Below are 20,814 nucleotides of genomic sequence, written 5' to 3'. Positions count from 1 at the left end.
AACGAACTTGGAAATATCTCAATACTCTGACTCACGCTGAATTAACAACCGAGACCAGATGCTGTCACCGGTCTTGTATAGTTTTTATTGGACCGCCAAGATATTTCTAATACTTTCTGCTTCTCGAAATTACTGGACGGCATATGAAGGACGAATTACTGTTGCAGCTACACACAGCATCAATTACAGTTAAACCATTAGGAACTTAAATGTTTGCATAATTCTCTAAGCAGAGTGAGTGAAAAGAAGTTTTCTAGTAGCTTCGTAGGGTTTCCCTTATTTTGCATTACAACTTTATTTTAAGTTTGATACCTTTCCTGAACTCCTCAACTTTCCCTCCCATTTTCTCGCCAGGATGTAAATTTAAAGTTAAGTGCAGTGAGTATTTAAATGGGTGAATCTCTTAGTTTATTCAGAATGTGTTTTCGCTAGCCAGCGCACGATTCGTTGCTATCTCGCTGTTGCGCTAGGAAGCCTCTTCGCCATTTGGGGTTATCGTCCGGCTTGATGTTTAGTTAGAAAGCAAACAGCCAATAGCAGCTGAGCCTTAAGGTAGCTGAACACTAGTATCCCGGCCAGTGTTCGAATCCTTAAGAACGGGCTTGTTGCATGGGCTTTATCGCAAATTGCGCCCTCTATAACGTGTATGTAAGTCAGTTTCCCTTAGAAATCTTTTCACGAAGACATCCTCTCCCTAGAGCAGATGGCCTTCGAATACGTTTTCGTAATTAAGCAAACCAACCAAAAAATTGTATGTTTGAACGCCGCTTATTGTATCAAAGCTTGCTTCAAATTCTGTTTGTAGAATTACTTAAACTCGAAATCTTGTATTTGGTGAAATTTAATTTTACATAAACTGTAAATAATCTTTTTTCTCCCTGTCAAAGAAGCGAAAGTAAAATAAGTCATCTAATTTTGGTAGTATTTCAGGAATAATTTTGCAAATTTAAAACTAGTTTCTATTTCTATTAATCGGAATATAGAAGTATAATAATCAGTTAATTAATTCTAATACCTTTCTTAGCGTTCCGTACAAAAAATTCATATTTCGTATGTTTTAACTAAAAGATATCACGTTGTCAAAATTATCACGGTCTCAAGAATGTACTTTGTTTGATTAATCTTTGCATAAGTATGGGTCTACCCTCTGTATATTTGTAATGAAGATGCTATGTTTTAAATTATATATAATGATATTTAATTGGTTAATATTTCTGAACGTTATATTCAGAGAAATAAACAAGATTTATATTATTTTCAATTTCTCTGAAATATGCAAATTAAGATTTACTAATCTGTTCTGTTATGCAATATTTAAGCATTTTTTAATTTATTTTTTTAGGTAAAGAATTTCTTTAGTGGAGTAAAGGTGGGAGCTGGTATGGATTCTCTAAAACAAAGCCTTGAGTTAATTAAAATAAATATTCAGTGGCGTGAAAGCATCGAAGCTTCCGTTACAGAGTGGTTACGGCAGAATATTAATTAATTTTTTGTAGACTCACAGATTTATTAGCAGTAAGAGTCACTGTACATCATAAATAAACGCCATGTAAAAAATATTACACTAATATTCTTCTTGAAAACTTATTTTTTCGGGATGTACGTTTAGCCCTTTAAAAAATGCATAAAAGCATAACTTTTCATTGAGCACCTGTAGATTATATTATTTTTCTTTCTAATGTTTTATCTGGTTTTTACTGTGTCTTTATGCTTGAAGGTGCTGCAAAAATTCAATTAAATTTTTCTTCTTCATGTACTTTATTTTCCTTTCAATGAAACTTTCTTAACTTCAAAACTTTATTACGTTGTTTTGATGATTGAAATTAGCTTGAATTGTTTTGATATATGATGTTATAAAGTGATAAGCTTTCACACAAAGTACAAATAATTACATAAATGGTACAATAATTACAAAGTACAATAATTACAAAAATGTGCTATCTTCTATTATGCGTCAAATTTCTTAATTAAAAGCCTTATATAAAGACGTATAGATATGAATAAATGTGACGCGCCAAATTTGAATATTAAGCTTTCATAAATCTTTATTGGACTATTCGGTAACTTTTGTATTCTTTATATTATCAAATGCTATCTGTATTGTGTTAACAGCTTACAAAATTGAAATTCAATAATTCAATGAAAATAAAACTTTTTACTCATTAATTATTATAATTAATGATAATGAGTTATTTTATTATGCATTACAAAATATTTTAAAATTAGTTAATTATAAGTAAACATACATTTTTAATAAATGTTTAACGTACAGTTGTTAATGAAAATCCAAGTTAATTATAATTGCACAGAACCTATGAAATATTGCTTTAAACTGAGTTGTTTAAAACCATTAGTCACAAATCAAATTATAATCTAAATACAAGTATAATTTATAATATAGAAAATATGAATTTTTTTCTTTATGCAATACATGATAAACTGGCTTTAATCTATATTTCCTCTTAATTTAAGTGAATGAAAATATTTCCATTAAAAATTATTCTTGATGAATGTTTATCACATGTTTACAGCTGGATAATATAGATTATGGTGTGGTAATCAGTGACTTTTTATATATTCAAAATTAAATCGAATTATAAATGTTAAATTTATTATTGTGCAAAATATACTAAGAAAGGTAAAATTTTTCACTCTAAAGAGAATGTTGTGATGATTCACTTTAATAAATGATTGCCACTTTTAAATTTGCAGTTTTCATATTTGATTGTAAGTTTACAATATTTTAACAGAATTTCTATTCTGTATACTTCCAGAAATTCTCTCAGCAATATCTAATAATTAGATATTCAATGAATGTATTATAATATGTGTTAACTTATAAAGTAATTTTATTGTAATTTATTTTAAAGTTTTATTGCACCAAACAGACTGATGTTTTAATTATTCCTATAATTTGTAAATGTTTCTCTTTAACAAATAAATAATGCAGGTACGTTAAACATTTAACAGGGGTGAAGCAAGCAGACAATTTTTTGCTTCATAAGTTCCTTTTTTTATTAGTTATTTTCATTATGAACACAAATGGCAAACCTAAAATAAAATTAGACTATCTCACCATATAACCACAACACCTGACAGTAAACCTTACAGGAAACATATTGGTTTCATATATTGTTTGGCAATTTTTGAAAAATGATGAAAGGTGGAAATATTGTTCAATATGGCAAGGTTTATGCAATGATTACAAAACATACGACTTAAAGTTTGTAACTGCATGCAGATTCAACATGTGATTATTCGATTATATTCAAGGTTACGCAATAATTATAAAACATACAACTTAAAGTTTGTAACTCCATGCAGATTCAATATGTGATTATTCGATTATATGCAAAGGCTTCGGTTATGTACAAATGTTTGTACGGTAAATGTAATCTATTATTCTAAGAAATCAAGCATGGTATCGTTGAAAGCTTTTAAGTCGACCGAAGCAGATGACCAAACTGGGTTTTCAACATTGAGGGAGGCAGTTAAAAACTTACAAACTTAGTGAACGGACAGACTTAAGTAACGTTGAATATGCTAATGAATGATCTTTACCTTTTAACTCCTACCTCTTTATATCCTGTACCTCCTATTATTGAAACTCTGGAGCGCTTTAGCTTAACGCATCATATGCTATCAAATCTAAGTCTTGCGTTCTCTTATTATGTACTCTGTTCAAACATTTTCTTTCTACAAGGGGTGTAGATTTATCATATCTTTCTTGCTTTTAGAGCCATTTAGTAAAAAAGATGGCCTTTTCCTTGGAGACCAGGAAGACTCCAAAAATTTTCTCATATAAATTAATAGCAGATTTTTTTCGCTTAATAGACTGAAACTTTTCATAACAGCTTTTCGTTCTCGTTAACAGTAGCAAACATGTGTAATAAATTATACTGCTACGTCTACGGCTTTCACAATGGAATTTTTTTCAGCATACATAAAAATCTATATCTGATCATTTTTGTGCTAAAACCAAATGCCAGTTAAGAAGAATGAACAGGTGGGGAAGTCTGAATGTGATATGTCAATGAACATCTGCTCATATTCAATGGAAGTTATTAAATAGGCTTGTATTGTGTACCACGCTTTAATAATTCCTCAGAAGAATCAAACTTTGGTAGAATATTTTTAAAAATACAGCAGGGAAGAGAGTAAAGATGGCCGATAAGTCTTATAAGAGGATCAAAAGATGCAGTTTGTTAGCTTATCACGCTTCGAATTCTGAAGGTAAAATAGTAAATTAATTGCTTATAAGACGTTTCGTTTATTAAGTGCTTTATAAAAAAGTCTTCTTTATTCTTTTCTTTCTTTCATCCTTTTTACTTCCTTGTACGAAGTAAAAAGGAAGTATTGTAATCGCGAAAATTTTCAGGCAGCATATTTCAACGAAAATATCCATTTTGACCGTTATCGAATGCAATTTAACGATGTTTTTGCGTGATATCTGTACGCAAGGGCAGAATAAAAAACTCGTTTCCTCCAAAAAAAATTATAAAACTGCTTTAAAATTAATTCTGAAGATAATTTTTTGTGGCGTCTGTACGAACGTATGTACGTACGTGCGCATGTACGTACGTACGTATCTCGCATAACTCGAAAACGAGTAGCCTCAGAACGTTGAAATTTTGTATATAGGACTGCTATAACATGTAGATGTGCACCTCGTATTTTGGTTGCAATCGGCCGCACCAAATGTATATAAATATATTTATATATATATCCACTCTGTTAACCGGCTCAATGATCTCAGTTTCTTTACTCTTATATGTTTGTAAATTGTACATTTTTTGCTTTAAAATGATTGAATTATGTTCTTTTTATCTTCCGGTTAATGTTTTTATGCCTTTAGTAAATCTGTATGCAATATGATTAGAATTATCAACAATTTTAAAGTTGTTTAAGTGCCACTAAGCCTTTTTTTTATGGCGGCCATTGATTGTTTGCATTTGAAACAGCAGACTAGTGGATTTGTTGCCAATCTAGAGAAACTTAGCTTCGCAATAACAAAGATAACGCCTTCATTTATTATTGCCAAATAAATCATGCTTAATCCTTTCTGAATTTTTTTCGAGGAAATAAGTGTTTAAGATTTACTTCGTAATTTTTAATATAGATATTTTGAGTTTTTATGTATTTTTGCCTTCTCGCGAAGTGAGAACTGAATTAATTGAATGAGAAGTACTCAATCGTCTGTGAAAAACGTTTTCTTTTTTGTTTTATTTGCTTAATTTCTTTTATACATCATTCTAGCTTTATTATAGTATTTGAATAGAATATGTGGCAACGATTAGATAATTCTGTTCTTTAAATGATATAAATTTTGTGCATTATGGGTTACAATATGAACGAAATATAATACTGTTAAGTGAATCTAGCGCCAGAGTGTCACTATGGTAAACAAATAGAGTGAATTTTAAAGAATACCTTTATTCTATTGTGGTTTATGCGCTGTCGAGGAAGTAGATTTAATTCAATCCAATAAGTTTAAATGAAATGCAAGAAAAAATGCGTATAATTTAATATTCCATACAAGGAAGTCATGTGGTGTACACATCAGATTATTTTTATTTAGTAGTCCAAAGGGGCTTTGTCCCTGGAGGACTATTGTTTTCGTTTTGCAGTTTTGCGTTGAATCACTACAAATGTCCGTTTCACTTTTCAAACTGTTGCCACTAAATGTTACAGTCCTGCATTACATTTGAAGAAATTAAATAATGAAACATCTGCATAAATATATGTATATTTCTCGCATTGTGATAAAACAACGGTACATAGAGCCATCGGAATTTTGAATGACGCAATCCTCCTACGAATATGGGATTGTGGAAGACCACATTTGAAATTTGGAATCTGCTTTATTATCGATTTCATATTTTGTAAAACTTTAACGAATTTTTGATTAACAAACTCAAGGGTTTCAAAGCGAGCAATGGCAACACTGTACGGGGAAAAAAACCCATTTTATCTACAGCGCGCGGAAATTTTAAAGATATGCTCATTCTAAAATTATTTTGCGACATTGCTATTGAATTGAATTTTATGGTTTAAGTGCAAAGAGCATGATATTTAATAAATAAAGATAATGCACAAAACGTTAAAAAACGCCCCTTTAGACGTAATTTAAAATCTGAAACATTTCAGATTTTGTTTTATTTATTTATTTTTTACTTTATGCATTATTTATACTTTTCTTTTCCTTGACTTTCCTTCCTACATCGCTAACGCATGTTACGTAGGCACCAAGACCAACGGAGAGAAGTAAAATATATTGCTCGTTTTGTAACTGGCAGAAAATTGTTTGCTTAAAAAGATTTTAGGTATGGAGATATGGCAGCAATTAATCATTTAGTTCGATGGTGTAGCCTCACATGCCTTACGCAACCTAATTTTAAATTTCATTATCGTAGATTGTTTAATTCCGACAGCTGTCATTTTTTTTTAAATTTCTTATTTATTTTAAGAACTAAAGTAAGTCTAGAGAATATTTTTTTAAATGAAATCACTTCTAGAATTTTAAGAAGGTACACCTGAAAACTGCTTCCAGAAATATCGACGTGTTCATTTCTTCTTTTTTAAAATTATCTGAAAGAATAAACAGTTGTTTCACTCTAAAAAAGTATTCCGCGACATCTCATTAGTTTATGGTATCTTCAATCTGTATATAAATTTAGATATGCGATTAAAAATTTTGTGAGCATGACTCTATGAATGCCTTATTTATACTGATTGTTGGGAATGGCATCACTACGCCAGCGAATAAAAAGCCAGATAGAGACTGACGTCATGGGACGCCAGAGGAAAACGAACAGTTCCGGTTTAGTTAGCTAAGCACGATGTTTGCATGATGTGGCTAGATAGATATTGTAGCTAGATAAATATTTCATATTCTTTTAACTTGTCTTTATGTGTAAATAAATCTTTTTGCTTAAGTTTAAATGAAGTACTCCATTTATAACAAGATAGCTGTTAATTCATCGGGTAGATGACTTACGAATCCCTTCTGAGCTAGCCATTGTTCGAACGTAACGCCTTACGTAACATAACATTGTGGCGCCAAGACGTGGGGCGCGATAACAGCTAAAATAAATTGAAAATGGAGCTAACACAGCTGAAGACAGAAAGAAAATGTCTAAGAACTTCCTTTACCACATGTGCAAACAAAATTGATGCAGAACTGAAATCAGATATTCCTGATTTGAAGCTACTTTCGATTCTGGAACAACAGCTTAGGGACAAGTTTAATCGACTTGAAATTTGCCAAAAGGAAGTAACGTCGCTAATTCTACAATCTAAAGTGTGGTGTGGTGTATTTAATTATGGCAAAGCACACTAGGGCTATCTGCCTAAGGGGAGGGATGCCTTTCGTGGAGGACTTTCTAAGGGAAACTGGCTCGTATACACGTTACACATGGGGAAAACCACGAAAACGCCCATGCAGCCAGCCCGTTCGCGGGATTCGAACCTCGGACCGAACTACCAGTGTTCAGCGACTTTACCGCTCGGCCGCTGGTGGGCCCTCTACAATCTAAAGAAGCTGAAAAGCTATATGAAGAAGATTTTATTTCGTCTGAGCCTTATAGAGATAAATATTTTTTTTTGAACTGTGTTCTCAAATCGAAAAGCTGTTGAAGAATCCTTTACCTACTGAATTACCAGAGAAGCGCAAATTTAAACTGCCGAAGATCGAACTAAAGAAATTCAACGGCGAAGCAAAAGAATTTTTGACGTTTTGGAGCCAGTTTTCGAAGATCCATGAAGATCCGACGATTCCAGATGAAGATAAATTCCAGTACCTCCTGCAAGCAGTTGTTCCTCAGTCCAAAGCCGCACGGGTAGTGGAGAGCTTTCCGGCAACGGCGTCGAATTACCCGAAAGCAATCGCCCAGATTCGAGAGAGGTTTGGAAGAGAAGACTTACTTGTACAGATATACGTCAGAGATCTTCTAAGCATGGTTATGCGTAATGCAAGCAGTGGACGTGTGAAGACGGATCTTCCCACTCTCTACGATGATTTAGAAACCAAGATTAGAGCTTTAGAAAGTCTTGGAAGAACGCAAGAGAAGTATGGTGATTTCTTAACGCCTTTAGTTGAATCCTGCCTGCCCGAAGAAGTATTAATTGCTTGGGAGAGAAACAGAAATTTAAAAGAAGCACCTCAGCCTGATGACCGATGCCTTGAAAATTTGATGAATTTTCTGAAACAAGAAGTGAAAGGAGAAGAGATGGTCGTGTTAGCCCGCACTGGGTTTGGTTCTAATCATATTTCTAAGAAAAAGGATACACTAAATAAAAATTTAGATTTCGCCACCGCAGCTGCGTTAGTAAGTACATCAAATTCTGAGAGCCCACGTAAGCGCAATTTTAACTGTCTCTTTTGTGAAAAACGGCACCCAACTAAAGAATGTTTTTCTGCTAGAAATATGACATTAGAAGCTAAGAAAAATATATTAATTAAAAGAAGGGCCTGTTTTGGATGTTTCAGATTTGGACACACTTTTAAAACATGTCGAGTAAAAAATTCTTGCATGTACTGTAATAAAAATCACCATTCTTTAATGTGTCCCAATCGCCAAGAAAAAGGCGCAAATGAAAAGTCTAAAAGGGACGTAACTGAAACCAGTACATTAACTAATAACTGTAAAATAGAAAATGTTTATTTAATGACTCTAATAGTTAAAATTAAATTTAAGAATGTTGAGCTTAAAGTACGCACATTACTGGATACAGGTTCTCAGCATTCGTATGTCAGTAAAAAATTAGTAGAGAATTTAAATTTAAAACCATTAAGGCAAATTAAATTGAAGCATTCGTTATTCGGTGGAAGAGAAACGCGAACGCAGATTCACGATGTTTATAATTTGTTGATTTCGGCATTAGATGAAACTTTCTCCTTTCAAATCGAAGCACTTTCCGAGAGCAAAATTTGTGGCACAGTGCCAAAAGTGAACGATAGTAAAATTATTAATGAACTGAAAGAAAGAGGCGTCACTTTGTCTGATTTGGGTTCTTCTGATCGTGAGATTGATCTGCTTTTGGGAGCGGATATTGTGGGCGCTTTATTTACTAATAAATCTGTTCGGTTAGAGTCGGTTATTTTTGATTGACACTTGTTTGGGACATGTGTTAACTGGGAAGTATGAGTCATTTGGAGATAGCAATGATGATACTGTTTTGAATGCAATTTCGTTGTATGTTAGTAATTATTCGATAAAAGATTTGTGGTCTTTAGAATCTATAGGTATTTCAGATCCCATTGAAAATAATAGAAAGAATTTAGAACATTCTAGAGTTTTGGAAGAGTTTAAAAATAATGTGAAAATTCTTTCAGACGGTAGATATGAACTTTGTTTACCTTTTAAATCTGATGTGGCCGATTTGCCGACAAATAAAGATTTAACTTGGAAGCGGCATAAAAGGATGTGCCAGCGAGCACAAGATAAATCATTTTTAGAAGAATATACTACGATTTTCCGGGAATGGGAGAAATTGAATATAATTGAAAAGGTAACTGATAATGCTGAGACGGGACATTTTTTACCTCATCGGCCAGTAATTAAGGACAGTACCACTACAAAAATCAGACCTGTCTTTGACGCGTCAGCCCGAGAAAGTGGTAAATGCTCTTTGAATGACCTTTTGTATAAGGGTCCGAACTTACTAGAAATAATTCCAGAGATACTTGATAGGTTTCGAATTCATCCAATAGGATTATCTTCAGATATTGAGAAAGCATTTCTGATGTTAAGTGTAGCCCCTCAACATAGAGATTTCTTGCGGTTTTTTTATCCGTCCGAGAGTGAACAGATTGTTTACCGACATCGCAGAGTAGTATTTGGGTTAAAGTCGAGTCCATTTTTATTGGCAGCCTCAATTACACATTTATTAGATAATGTACCATCTGAATTTGATGCTATAGCACAAAAACTGAAACATTCTTTTTACGTAGATAATTGTGTTTCTGGTGTTGCAAATATTGAGGAGCAGGAAGATTTTATTGTAAATGCAAAAGATATTTTGTCACGGGGTTGCTTTAATTTAAGAAACTGGGAGAGTAATGTAAAATGTAAGTATGTTTTTACTCGTAATAGTACTGGTGTCACGAAAGCATTGGGAATTTTGTGGGATCTTGATAAGGACACTCTTAAGTGTAATTTAAACTTTGATCTTGTAAGTGAAGATCAGAATTTTACTAAGAGAATAATTTTAGCTACAGTTCACAAAATATTTGATCCAATAGGTCTGTTGAGTCCTGCAATCTTACCACCTAAGCTTTTACTGCAGGAAACGTGGAATTTAAATCTAAAATGGGATACTCCCTTACCAGATAGTATTCAAATGTCTTTTAAAAGATGGTTTAGAGAAATAGATGCATTAAAAGATATCGAAATCTCACGTTATGTTGAAATAAATGATTCCACTGAAATGCATGTTTTCGTAGATGCGTGCAAAGAGGCATATGCCACCTGTATTTTTTTTAGAACGAGAACCTCTCAAGGGGTAAAAATTTACTTTGTTAGAGCAAAAACCAGAGTTGCACCTTTGAAGAAAGTAACGATCCCTAGGTTAGAGTTAATGGCTTGCTGCATTGGTGCCAGGTTGGCATATTCAGTGAAGCAGGCTTTAAATGCCCATGAGATTAAAACAATATTTTGGAGCGACTCTAGGGTAGCTTTATACTGGTTAAAAGAATGTGGTGATTGGACAGTTTTTGTCTCGAACAGAGTAAAAGAAATAAATAATCTGTTTCCTAATAATGAATGGCGACATGTGCCAGGGAAAATGAATCCCGCTGATCTGATTTCGCGAGGGTGTTCCCCTAAGAAATTGTTAGAATCCTGCTGGTGGAAAGGCCCGGCATGGTTGTTGCAAGCAAGAGACAACTGGCCTGACACCGAAATATTGATAACGGAAACACCCAAAATAACACTTGAAAGGAGAAAGGTTAGGTTATGTAATATTAATTTGTTGGAAGAGAGAGTCCCGTGGTATGCCATTAAATTCTCAAATTTCCATTCAATAGTTAGAATGGTTGCATGGATATTGAGATTTATCAGTAATGTAAGATCGCATCATGATACTAGACGGGGGGGGGAGAACCTCTAACGCAGGAGATTAAAAATGCTGAAATTCTGCTTATTCGTAATGTGCAAGCTCAATTTTTTCCTAATGAAACCTCTTTTCGGAACTTGTGTGTTTTCAAAGATGTGAACAGAATTATCAGAGTTAAAACTCGAATTACTGAACGCATAGATAAGCCTTTCTTCATTTCACCTATTCTTCTTCCTGATAAATGTATCTTTACTCAAAGACTGATTGAATATTTTCACCGAGAAAACTGTCATGCTGGAACCCAGATATTACTAAGCATATTGCGTGAAAAGTACTGGATTACAAGAGGAAGAAGAGCGATACGTAGTGTTCTGAAGGACTGTATTAAATGTCGACAATACAAAACTAAATCTCATCATTCAGAAATTTCTGGGTCACCCCGATCTCCGGACTCCACTGATGTTTCCGATGTATGTGACAGTTCTAAGACTATACAGACACGAGCTGGTAGAACTGTTAAGATGCCACTTAGACTGAACTTGATAGACTTGAATGTTTTGAATAGCTATCCAGCAACTCAAAGGGGGGAGGATGTTGGGAATGGCATCACTACGCCAGCGAATAAAAAGCCAGATAGAGACTGACGTCATGGGACGCCAGAGGAAAACGAACAGTTCCGGTTTAGTTAGCTAAGCACGATGTTTGCATGATGTGGCTAGATAGATATTGTAGCTAGATAAATATTTCATATTCTTTTAACTTGTCTTTATGTGTAAATAAATCTTTTTGCTTAAGTTTAAATGAAGTACTCCATTTATAACAAGATAGCTGTTAATTCATCGGGTAGATGACTTACGAATCCCTTCTGAGCTAGCCATTGTTCGAACGTAACGCCTTACGTAACATATCACTGATGTCCAAATATTTTTTGCACATTATTTTCCTAGAAGAATAACCATTTGATGAAATATGAAATTTTGGTTAAGACATTAAATCTTGTGATCAAAGGATATTTTCAGTTTAAAATGTTTGATGGAAATTTTTAAAAAAAAATTTAATTCCTTGATTTATATTTTAGAATACTTTATATATTTTATGAAATTTAAAATTTATTAAGCTATCATATCATGCCTTGTACAAATCTCTCTTTTCGGTCAAACGTTTTAATTATTTCACTTTAGAGAGTTATTAAGTTGTCACCAATCAAGTATACATTACGGATTGCTGATTTGTTAACTAGAACTAAAGTTATAGGCATTTTTATGTTAGCGCATGAAGGAAAACAGGTTTTGATCTAATTTTTGTTTTACCTTATGTAGTCATGTTACTTATTCGTCGAGGCAACATTTCGTGATTTGATGGTATCTCATTTCAGAAGTTGTATTCAATATGTAAAGGAATAAATAAAAATAACAAAATCATTGTTTCGGCGGCATTCAACAAATCTTCAAAAACTCTAAATTTAAACATAAAGACCTGCTGGAAAACAAACAAAAAAATAATGTTAGTATCGAAATAAATTTCAAAGAAGAACCGTATTAACTAATGCAAGAATGTATTTTACTCCAAAATACTCTCAGGAAACTTTAAGTTCATTTTATAGAAAATATATTTCTTTCCAATGAAATTAATTGAAAAATTAAATTTTTTTACAACTATCTTTCATTCATATCCGATGTAAGATAATTAAATAAGAAGAATTGATTTTTAACTCCCCAACTGGCAACATTGACGCAAACTTATATGGGCACATAAAAGCTTGTTTATTGCAGTATATGCCTACCAAGTTACACTTCGATAACTTTTCAGGATGCGAATTTAGAGATTCTGTGGAACGGTTTTGTAGGAATGGCTGATACAGTACCAAGCAGAGCTGCTATTAAGCGTTTCGTTAAGGTGAACAAAAAACACTTGAAATATTTACCAAATTGCGTGATGTATATAGCTAAAAATTCGTTTATTTTAGGTGCGTCAATGTAAATGGTTGGTTAGTTGAAAGAGCTGTTTAAGAATTCATGATTTAGTACCGCCGTACCAGACTGTTAAAGCAACCGTTAGCTCGTACCGTTTAGCTCGTACCGCCGGACCAGACTGTTAAAGCAACATTTTATAATGACATTTCGGATTATTTAAGCCGCCGATTTGGAGGAGTAAGGCCAAATTTGGGGAAGAGACGTTGGATCTTACATTACGATAATGCACCTTTCATTTAGAAATATCGTTACTTGAACATTTGACAAAACTAATTCCTGCACTTGCGCATCAGCCTTATAATCCAAATCTCGCATCTGCGACATTGGTTCTGCATTAAAAAGAACATCAGTTTCATAAGCCAGAAGACATTAAAAGGAACACGATAACAGTTCTGAACAGCATAACTTTCGACAACTTCTGCACCTACTTTAAACATTATTATTATTATTATTTACATGTTCCCTCCTAAGGTACTACAGAGAAAGGAAAGATGCCTTCGTGGAGGACTTTCTAAGGCAACCTTGCTCGTATTAACACGTTACACATGGGGAAAACCACGAAAACACCCATGCAGCCAACCCGTTCGCGGGATTTGAACTTCGGACTGAACAACCAGTGTTCAGGAATTTTACCGCTCGGCCGTTGGTCGGCCACTACTTTATAACATTAGGACCAAAGGAGCGTTGAACTGTAGGAGGACTAGTTTAAAAGAATACAGGATTGACTTTCAGTTAATTGTTAACACCAGGCGTCCCCGTCCTCCGTAACCTGTAACCTGTTAATAAAATTGCGCCATGTCCTATACGTTGTTACTGCTATGGCCTATGTTTACTGTAATCAGGTCCCCTGTGGAGGGGGCAATGCCAAAACCAACAAGCTCTATAATGAACATAACTTCTTGCACTGTAAATAATCTGTAACCATATGTTAATGCTATGTCCTATGTGTCGAAGTATGTTGTAACAGTATGATGTTCTATGTCTTATTTGTTGTTAGTACTATATCCTATGTATACCGTAATCAGGTCCCCTGTGGAAGGGGCGGTACGCTAGAGAGGTAGTGCATGGGGGCTATACCATTTTCGTCAATGGCGATGGCGTGGTGCCCCCTGTACTTGTTCCTGTCCTGTTAATAAAATTGTTTTGTAAGAAAATTCTCCTTATTTATTGTCGTACAAATTCTAAAACCACAAAGGAAAAAAATAGTAACATTTTCCTAATACGTCTTCTTAGTTTGATGCATGCACAAAGCTAAACGTTTTTCGCAACAACTAATGGCTGAGCTGTAGCCTTTTATTGTAATTATAAGTTTATAGTGAGAAGCAAAAACGTTATCAGGGCTAATTTTCACACATCACTAAAATAATTAAATATTTAATTTCCTTACGTCCTAGCATTACACAAAGTATAAATGTACTGTCAACTGAAAATTTTATAGATTTTCTTATTTCAATATTTGCCATTAGGGTAAATTTTGAAAAACTTCCCGTTCCTTCGTATTTTTCGAAATGAAACTTATTTATAATTAACTTTTCAGCTTTCACTAATTAATAAGTTTCTACTAATATAATTTTAGTAAGCTGAAAAAAATTAATATGGATATCTTGAAACGATATTTTAAAACTTTAACTTGAAAATGTCCCTGTTAAACTTTTAACTAAAGGACCTTGCGAAATTTTATTCGGGGAAAGGTTTTGTTTGCGTATTTCATAGATAGTATTGTTGCGTAAGTACGGGTCCATTACGAAATGAATGCACAAGTCCGATGAAAAATGAACAAAAATTTATTATTATCACAACAAATATGATTAAATGTCCTCAAATAATCGTGCAGTATCACAATATATCACAGTAGTTATCTTCTAACTACTCAAAAGTTCAAAAGAACTGAATTCAAAACAGCTAAAGAAAGATAATCCGCAAATTTGCTACAGTCAAAAAGAGCAGTTTTCTACTAACAACAACAAACTAAGTAACTAACTACGAACTGAGAGGTTTTCCTCCTTTTATAAGATTTTAAAATCACGCGTGAGAATTTTCTAGTACTTTCTCGAAATCAAAAAGAGATATTTATTAAATGTTTAATGCACGCGCTCTTGTATTTTCAATTTTCCGGCTTAGCTTTCTTTTAATATTCGTCACCCGCTGCACTGCGCGAGAAATAAAACCGTTTAATTTATAATTGAACTAACATTAGCTTTTTAAATATTGTTGCGTGCGTACGGGTTCCTTATGAAATGAATGCACAAGTCCGATGAAAAATGAACAAAAATTTATTATTATCACAACAGAAATGCTTAAATTTTCTCAAATTATCATGCAGTATCACAATATCTCACAGTAGTTATCTTTTAACTACTTAAATGTACAATAGAACGTAATTCAAAACAGCTAAAGAACGCTAATCCGCGAATTCGCTATAATGAACAACGGCAGTTTTCTAAACAACAAACAAACTAAGCAACTACTACAAACTGAGATGTTTTCCTCCTTTTATAAGATTTTAAAATCACGCGCTAGAATTTTCCAGTACTTTCTCGAAATCAAAAAGAGATATTTATTTATTTAACGCACGCGCTCTTGTATTTTTAATTTTTCCGGCTTAGCTTTCTTTTAATATTCGTCACGCGCTGCACTGCGCGAGAAATAAAACCATTTAATTTATAATTGAACTAACATTAGCTTTTTAAATACCAAATTCGTAACAGTACTTTTTAGTTAAAAGGAATTAAAACCTCTCTTTTTCCTGATTCAGAGTTTTAGTATTATTATATAGATTTTAGATTATATAAACTTGTATTAAAGTTTAATCTTCGAGGTAGCATATGAGACGCAATTTTGAAATTTATAAATGATGCACAAATCATCGCGGGGGGCTGAGATCAGTCCTATGCTCGAGCTAAATTAATTATTAATTTCACCTCGTAACAAAATTTTGATAGTAAGTGTAGTCATTTCTGGTGTTTTTTGACTAAAGTTAAGTTCCGAGTTAGCAAACTATGAGCGAAATTGCTTAATGGTAATCATAAACTTAATGGTGGTGTGTGGTGGTGTATTTAATTATGGCAAAGCACACTAGGGCTATCTGCCTAAGAGGAGGGATGCCTTCGTGGAGGACTTTCTAAGGGAAACTGGCTCGTATACACGTTACACATGGGGAAAACCACGAAAACACCCATGCAGCCAGCCCGTTCGCGGGATTCGAACCTCGGACCGAACTACCAGTGTTCAGCGACTTTACCGCTCGGCCGCTGGTGGGCCCCATAAGCTTAATGGTGACATATATAGGTGGGACTTAGTTTGTGACGTCACAATGTTTTCTCACATTTATAGTATGTGTAATTTACGATTTTCTACTCAAAATAACTATAATAAGTTTGGAGGGTTTATTTATGTTAAATAAACAGTTATTTTTTGTTCTGAAATCTATAATGCCACTTTTCTCTGGGAGAATACACATTAGCTCACGAATGTTTAAAGTGAGGGTTTGAGATTATTTAGACAGAGCGTGTTCTACTTGCAGTAGACCAGATTACTAATTTGTTATTCTTAAGTTAAGAGTTCCTCTCTTCTGGGCTGCTTTTTCTTGTCGATAGTACTTTCACGCCAGGGTAAGCTTAAGAGCCAACTATCCCTTTTAAATATCTTTGAGTAGCTTTCAGCTATTTGATACTTGATTAATTTTAAATTTAAAAATCTACTTTCAGTTCTCGTGATAGTTGTTGACTGATTTCCAAGCACTAGGTTTGCCTTCTGTTCAATTTACTTATTTTTTAAATAAAAGGGTCTTTTAGAGCGATAAGTCGATTACAGTTCTATTGAAGAATTGCCACACATTACTTTTAGTAAAAGGTATATTTTTTACAAGTTCCTTTATTATTGTAAATGAATACTAAATTCTTTATTTTAAATTTACATTACGAGCAATTAAACCTTTTTACTTTCTTGTACGACGTAAAAACGAAGTATTGTAATCGCGAAAAACTTCAGGCGTCATGTTCCAACGAAAATATCTATTTTGACCGCTATGGAATGCAATTTAACGATATTTTTGCGTGACTTCCGTACGTCAAGACAGAGTAAAGGACTCTTTTCCTCAAAAATATTATAAAACTAATTTAAAATGAATTCTGAAGAGAAATTTTCGTGGCGTCTGTGCGTACGTACGTATCTAACTCAAAAACGAGTAGCCTCAGAAAGTTTAAATTTTGTATATAGGATTGGTGTAGCATGTAGATGTGTACCTCGTATTTTGATTGCACTGCACCAAAAGTGTATAAATATATTATATATATATATCCACTCTGTTACTCGGTTCAGTAATCTCAGCTTCTTTATTCTTATATGTTTGTAAATTGTGCACTTTTTGCTTTAAAAATGATTGAATTATGTTGTTCTTATCTTCCGGTTAAGGTTTCTATACCTTTAGTAAATCTGCATGCAATATGTTTAGAATGACTTTCTTGTACGGCCTATTAAATTGTGCACAATCTTTGCTGTACTTTATTTAAACTTATTTCCTCGAATTTTACTAGATATATATTTCTCATTCCATCAGTTCAGTTCTTACCTCGTGGCAAAGCAAAAATACATAAAAAGTCAAAACATCTTCATTAAAAATTGTAAAATAACAAAAAACATAAAACACCTAATATAGTTAAAAAATGAATATGTACAATCATAATTAGAGCTTTTACGCCAAAAAAAGCAATTCGTCCAAGCGGCAGGAAGACAACATTTTCGGTGCAGAAAATTGAAAGATAACTTTTGCCACAGTTTTCAAAAAGACACAGAGGTTGGTGCACCAACTGACTTAATTCACTATTCTACTAAGAGGGGCACAAAACTGAAAGTTTAACTTGATCCCACTCGAGAACCAGTGATATAAAAATTTTATTTTAAGGTCAATTCCTGCTTTAAAGACTTTAAACACTAGAATTAAAAAATAATTAAAATTATAATTTTTTTTACATCAAGTGTCATCCACTACAAGTTTAAAAAATGTATTTGAACTTGAGTTGATGATTAAAAACTACTTTATTAACGATTGAAACTTTGGACAAGGTATAGGGAGAGTGTGAGCTAATAAAAGACACTGAAGGTGCAGAAACTGACTTAATTCCCTATTCTGCTGACTTTCAAATATAAACAAGTGGCTGCCTTATTAGGCTTAGCGGCACTTTTAAATTCTTGGTAATTTTACAACTATTGCATACCGCATGCAATAGTTGTAAAATTACCAAGGCAACTTAACTAAAGGCCTAAAAACCTTAACCGGAACATAAGAAAAATATAATTCAGTCACTTTTAAATAAATAAAAATGCACTATGTATCAACATATAAGAAAAGAAAAAGCTGAGTTCAGTGAGCCAATAACAGAGTGGCTATATATATATTGATATATATGTAAGATATGAGAAAATAGAATGGTTGGTTTAAAAAATAATTAGCGACCTCAAAATTAACATTCTAAATTTGGTGATCTCCCCCTAAATTCATCTCTTCTCCCAAATTCGAGATTTTTCTACGTGATGTAACGTTACTAACTAGCCAATCATAGATTAGCTGTACTTTTACATCAAACTTGGTATAAATACCCCTGACAGCTAATTAAGCCACTTCTTCTGCTAGCTTTTATCTTGCTAACAGCTCCACGCTTTGCTTCCCCGTCTAAACTGTCTGCGTCTTAATTTTAAGAATCAATGTACATAGTAATTTATCGTATTTCGTTCTGATTGGATCATAGAAATGTCTCGGATTTCATTGTGATTGGGTGAACATCTACGGAGATGATTTTATATTCGTGAAAATAAAGACCGGAAATTCGTCAAATTCATGTTTTGTTATCTTCATCGATAAGCCTTCAACCCTCAGCTACAACGACTGCAAGCTTTTCTCTTCTATGCTTCCGGAATTACCCCATGCACACACACACACACACACATATATATAATATATATATATATATATATATTTACAGGGTGTCTGCACTACATTTCAGAACTTCTAGCAGGGGTGCGGTGCATCCCCCTGCTAGTCTGCCCAAACGCGCTGGTGTATATAGAAACATCGTAAATTAAGAGAAGCTAGGTAGGTTAATATTCGTTTTAATAATAAATTTACTTGAACAAAAGTAACATGAATCAAAGATATAATTAAGTTTCGTCCACCGTTGTGCATGTACCACATCTGTGGTGCATCGAATTACGAATATTCCGAAATATTGCAGGCATATCTCTAATTTCCCTCGCAGCTACTCCGATTCGTGCAACCAGCTCCTCGGCGTTGACAACCCGGGCCTCCATATGCTGCCATAAAAAAAGAAATAAAGACATGATAGATCCGGTGATTGAATAGGCCAACGCGCCGGACCACCATGTCGGATCCAACGTTGGCCAGATCTGACGTCTAAGTAGGTACGAAGGTTATGGCTGAAATAGGCAGGGGCCCTACCGTGTTGGAACCAAGTTGTCTGTCGCATCGATGCAGAAATCTATTCGTTCATTTAAAAGTTGTGGCGTGACTTATTACAGAAAGATCAGGTAATTACAGCCGATTAGACGAAAAGAAAACAGGTAAGGTCGATGAGATGATCCCTCACAATGCCAGTCCAAACATAAACCGAAAACCGACTCTGCGCTGCACGACGTTGTATTGCATGATGATTCTAGCCCAAAGAGAGCCGTTATGTGCGTTGAATATTCCTTCCTTTCTCAAGGATGCCTCATCGGTGAATAGCACATTAGCAGGGAAACCGTGATCTGTAACACACTTTTTAAGATACCATTGTGCAAACATTATACGAGGTGCACAAGCGCCCGGTTGAAATGCGTGGATACGCTGCACGATATACGGATGCATTTCATTCTCTCTAACAATCCTTCAATTGCTGAAAAGGAAAACCTTGGGTGCGTTCACTACATATCGCATATTCCGTATTCAAGCATGGAGTCCCTTGTACCTGATGCACCACATTCTCTTCGATGTCCAAAGTCCCTGCCAATTGAGCTCGATACATGGCAATTCTTTGAAAGGAACTTCAGCTAACCTCCAGTGCAGCCTTGCAAAGAAGTTATGGCTGGGCTTACGCCTCATAAGATATCGTTCCGCGTTCAAGGGCTGTGTGACTGGCCAACTGTATTCTGCAGCCCCATATGGCCAAATACATATTGGCGTCTTATATGGTCAAATGTATATCTAACTCCGCGTTTTTATAATTATTCATCTTACTAACTTTGCCTCCATGTGTCAAATGAAGATTCTCTGCAAGAACTCTCGCTATTGCCATCTACAGCGTCAGAAAATCATTTCAGACCCTGCATTGCTAAATGGTTTCGAGTCGTTGGAGTTCAACCTACCTCGCCTAGAAGTTCTGAAACGTGGTATTGAGACACTCTGTATGCTTATTTATTTATTTATATAGTTTGATGCTGCCTATAGCAACGAAAGAGAGAGGTGCACAACTACATGTTATAGCAGTCCCATATACAAGATTTGAGACTTCTACTTCTGCTCGTTTTTGATTTATGCGAGATACTTACGTACGTAGGGACGTCATGAAAAAAATCTCTTTTGAATTAATTTTAAATTCATTTTACAATCCGTTTTCGAAAAAATCCGATGTGTACACACAGGAATTCCTTGTACGGAATATTAAATTAGCGCACAAAAATTATATCATCTGAAGAATTACCACATGTTCTATTCAAATATTATAATAAATCTTAAACGATGTATAAAAGAAATTTAAAAAATAATAATGAAACATTTTTTCACAGACGATTC

At 34.0% G+C, this 20,814-nt stretch overlaps 2 protein-coding genes across 3 annotated transcripts in view; both read left to right on the top strand.

The window, feature by feature from the left end:
- The window catches only part of LOC118184096 (endoplasmic reticulum aminopeptidase 1-like), a 55,326-nt gene extending 53,767 nt beyond the window's left edge, over nucleotides 1-1,559 (top strand). For both annotated transcript variants that reach the window (XM_085827684.1, XM_085827683.1), the window contains exon 18: nucleotides 1,343-1,559. In XM_085827684.1, the coding sequence (XP_085683810.1) occupies nucleotides 1,343-1,486 (144 nt within the window). In that variant the 3' untranslated portion in view covers nucleotides 1,487-1,559. The remainder of the gene's footprint in view (nucleotides 1-1,342) is intronic.
- A 1,293-nt stretch (nucleotides 1,560-2,852) lies between these two features.
- The window catches only part of LOC118196181 (glutamyl aminopeptidase-like), a 122,292-nt gene continuing 104,330 nt past the window's right edge, over nucleotides 2,853-20,814 (top strand). Inside the window, exon 1 of the mRNA XM_085827685.1 lies at nucleotides 2,853-4,233. Coding sequence (XP_085683811.1) covers nucleotides 4,164-4,233 — 70 coding nt within the window. The 5' untranslated portion in view covers nucleotides 2,853-4,163. The remainder of the gene's footprint in view (nucleotides 4,234-20,814) is intronic.

Source organism: Stegodyphus dumicola, chromosome 12 (genome assembly GCF_044657685.1).
Source record: "Stegodyphus dumicola isolate Sdum_Otavi_A_Nest chromosome 12, ASM4465768v1".
NCBI classification, from domain to species: domain Eukaryota; kingdom Metazoa; phylum Arthropoda; class Arachnida; order Araneae; family Eresidae; genus Stegodyphus; species Stegodyphus dumicola.
Note: the sequence above shows the minus strand (reverse complement) of the source record. Positions and strands in the feature narration are given on the sequence as shown.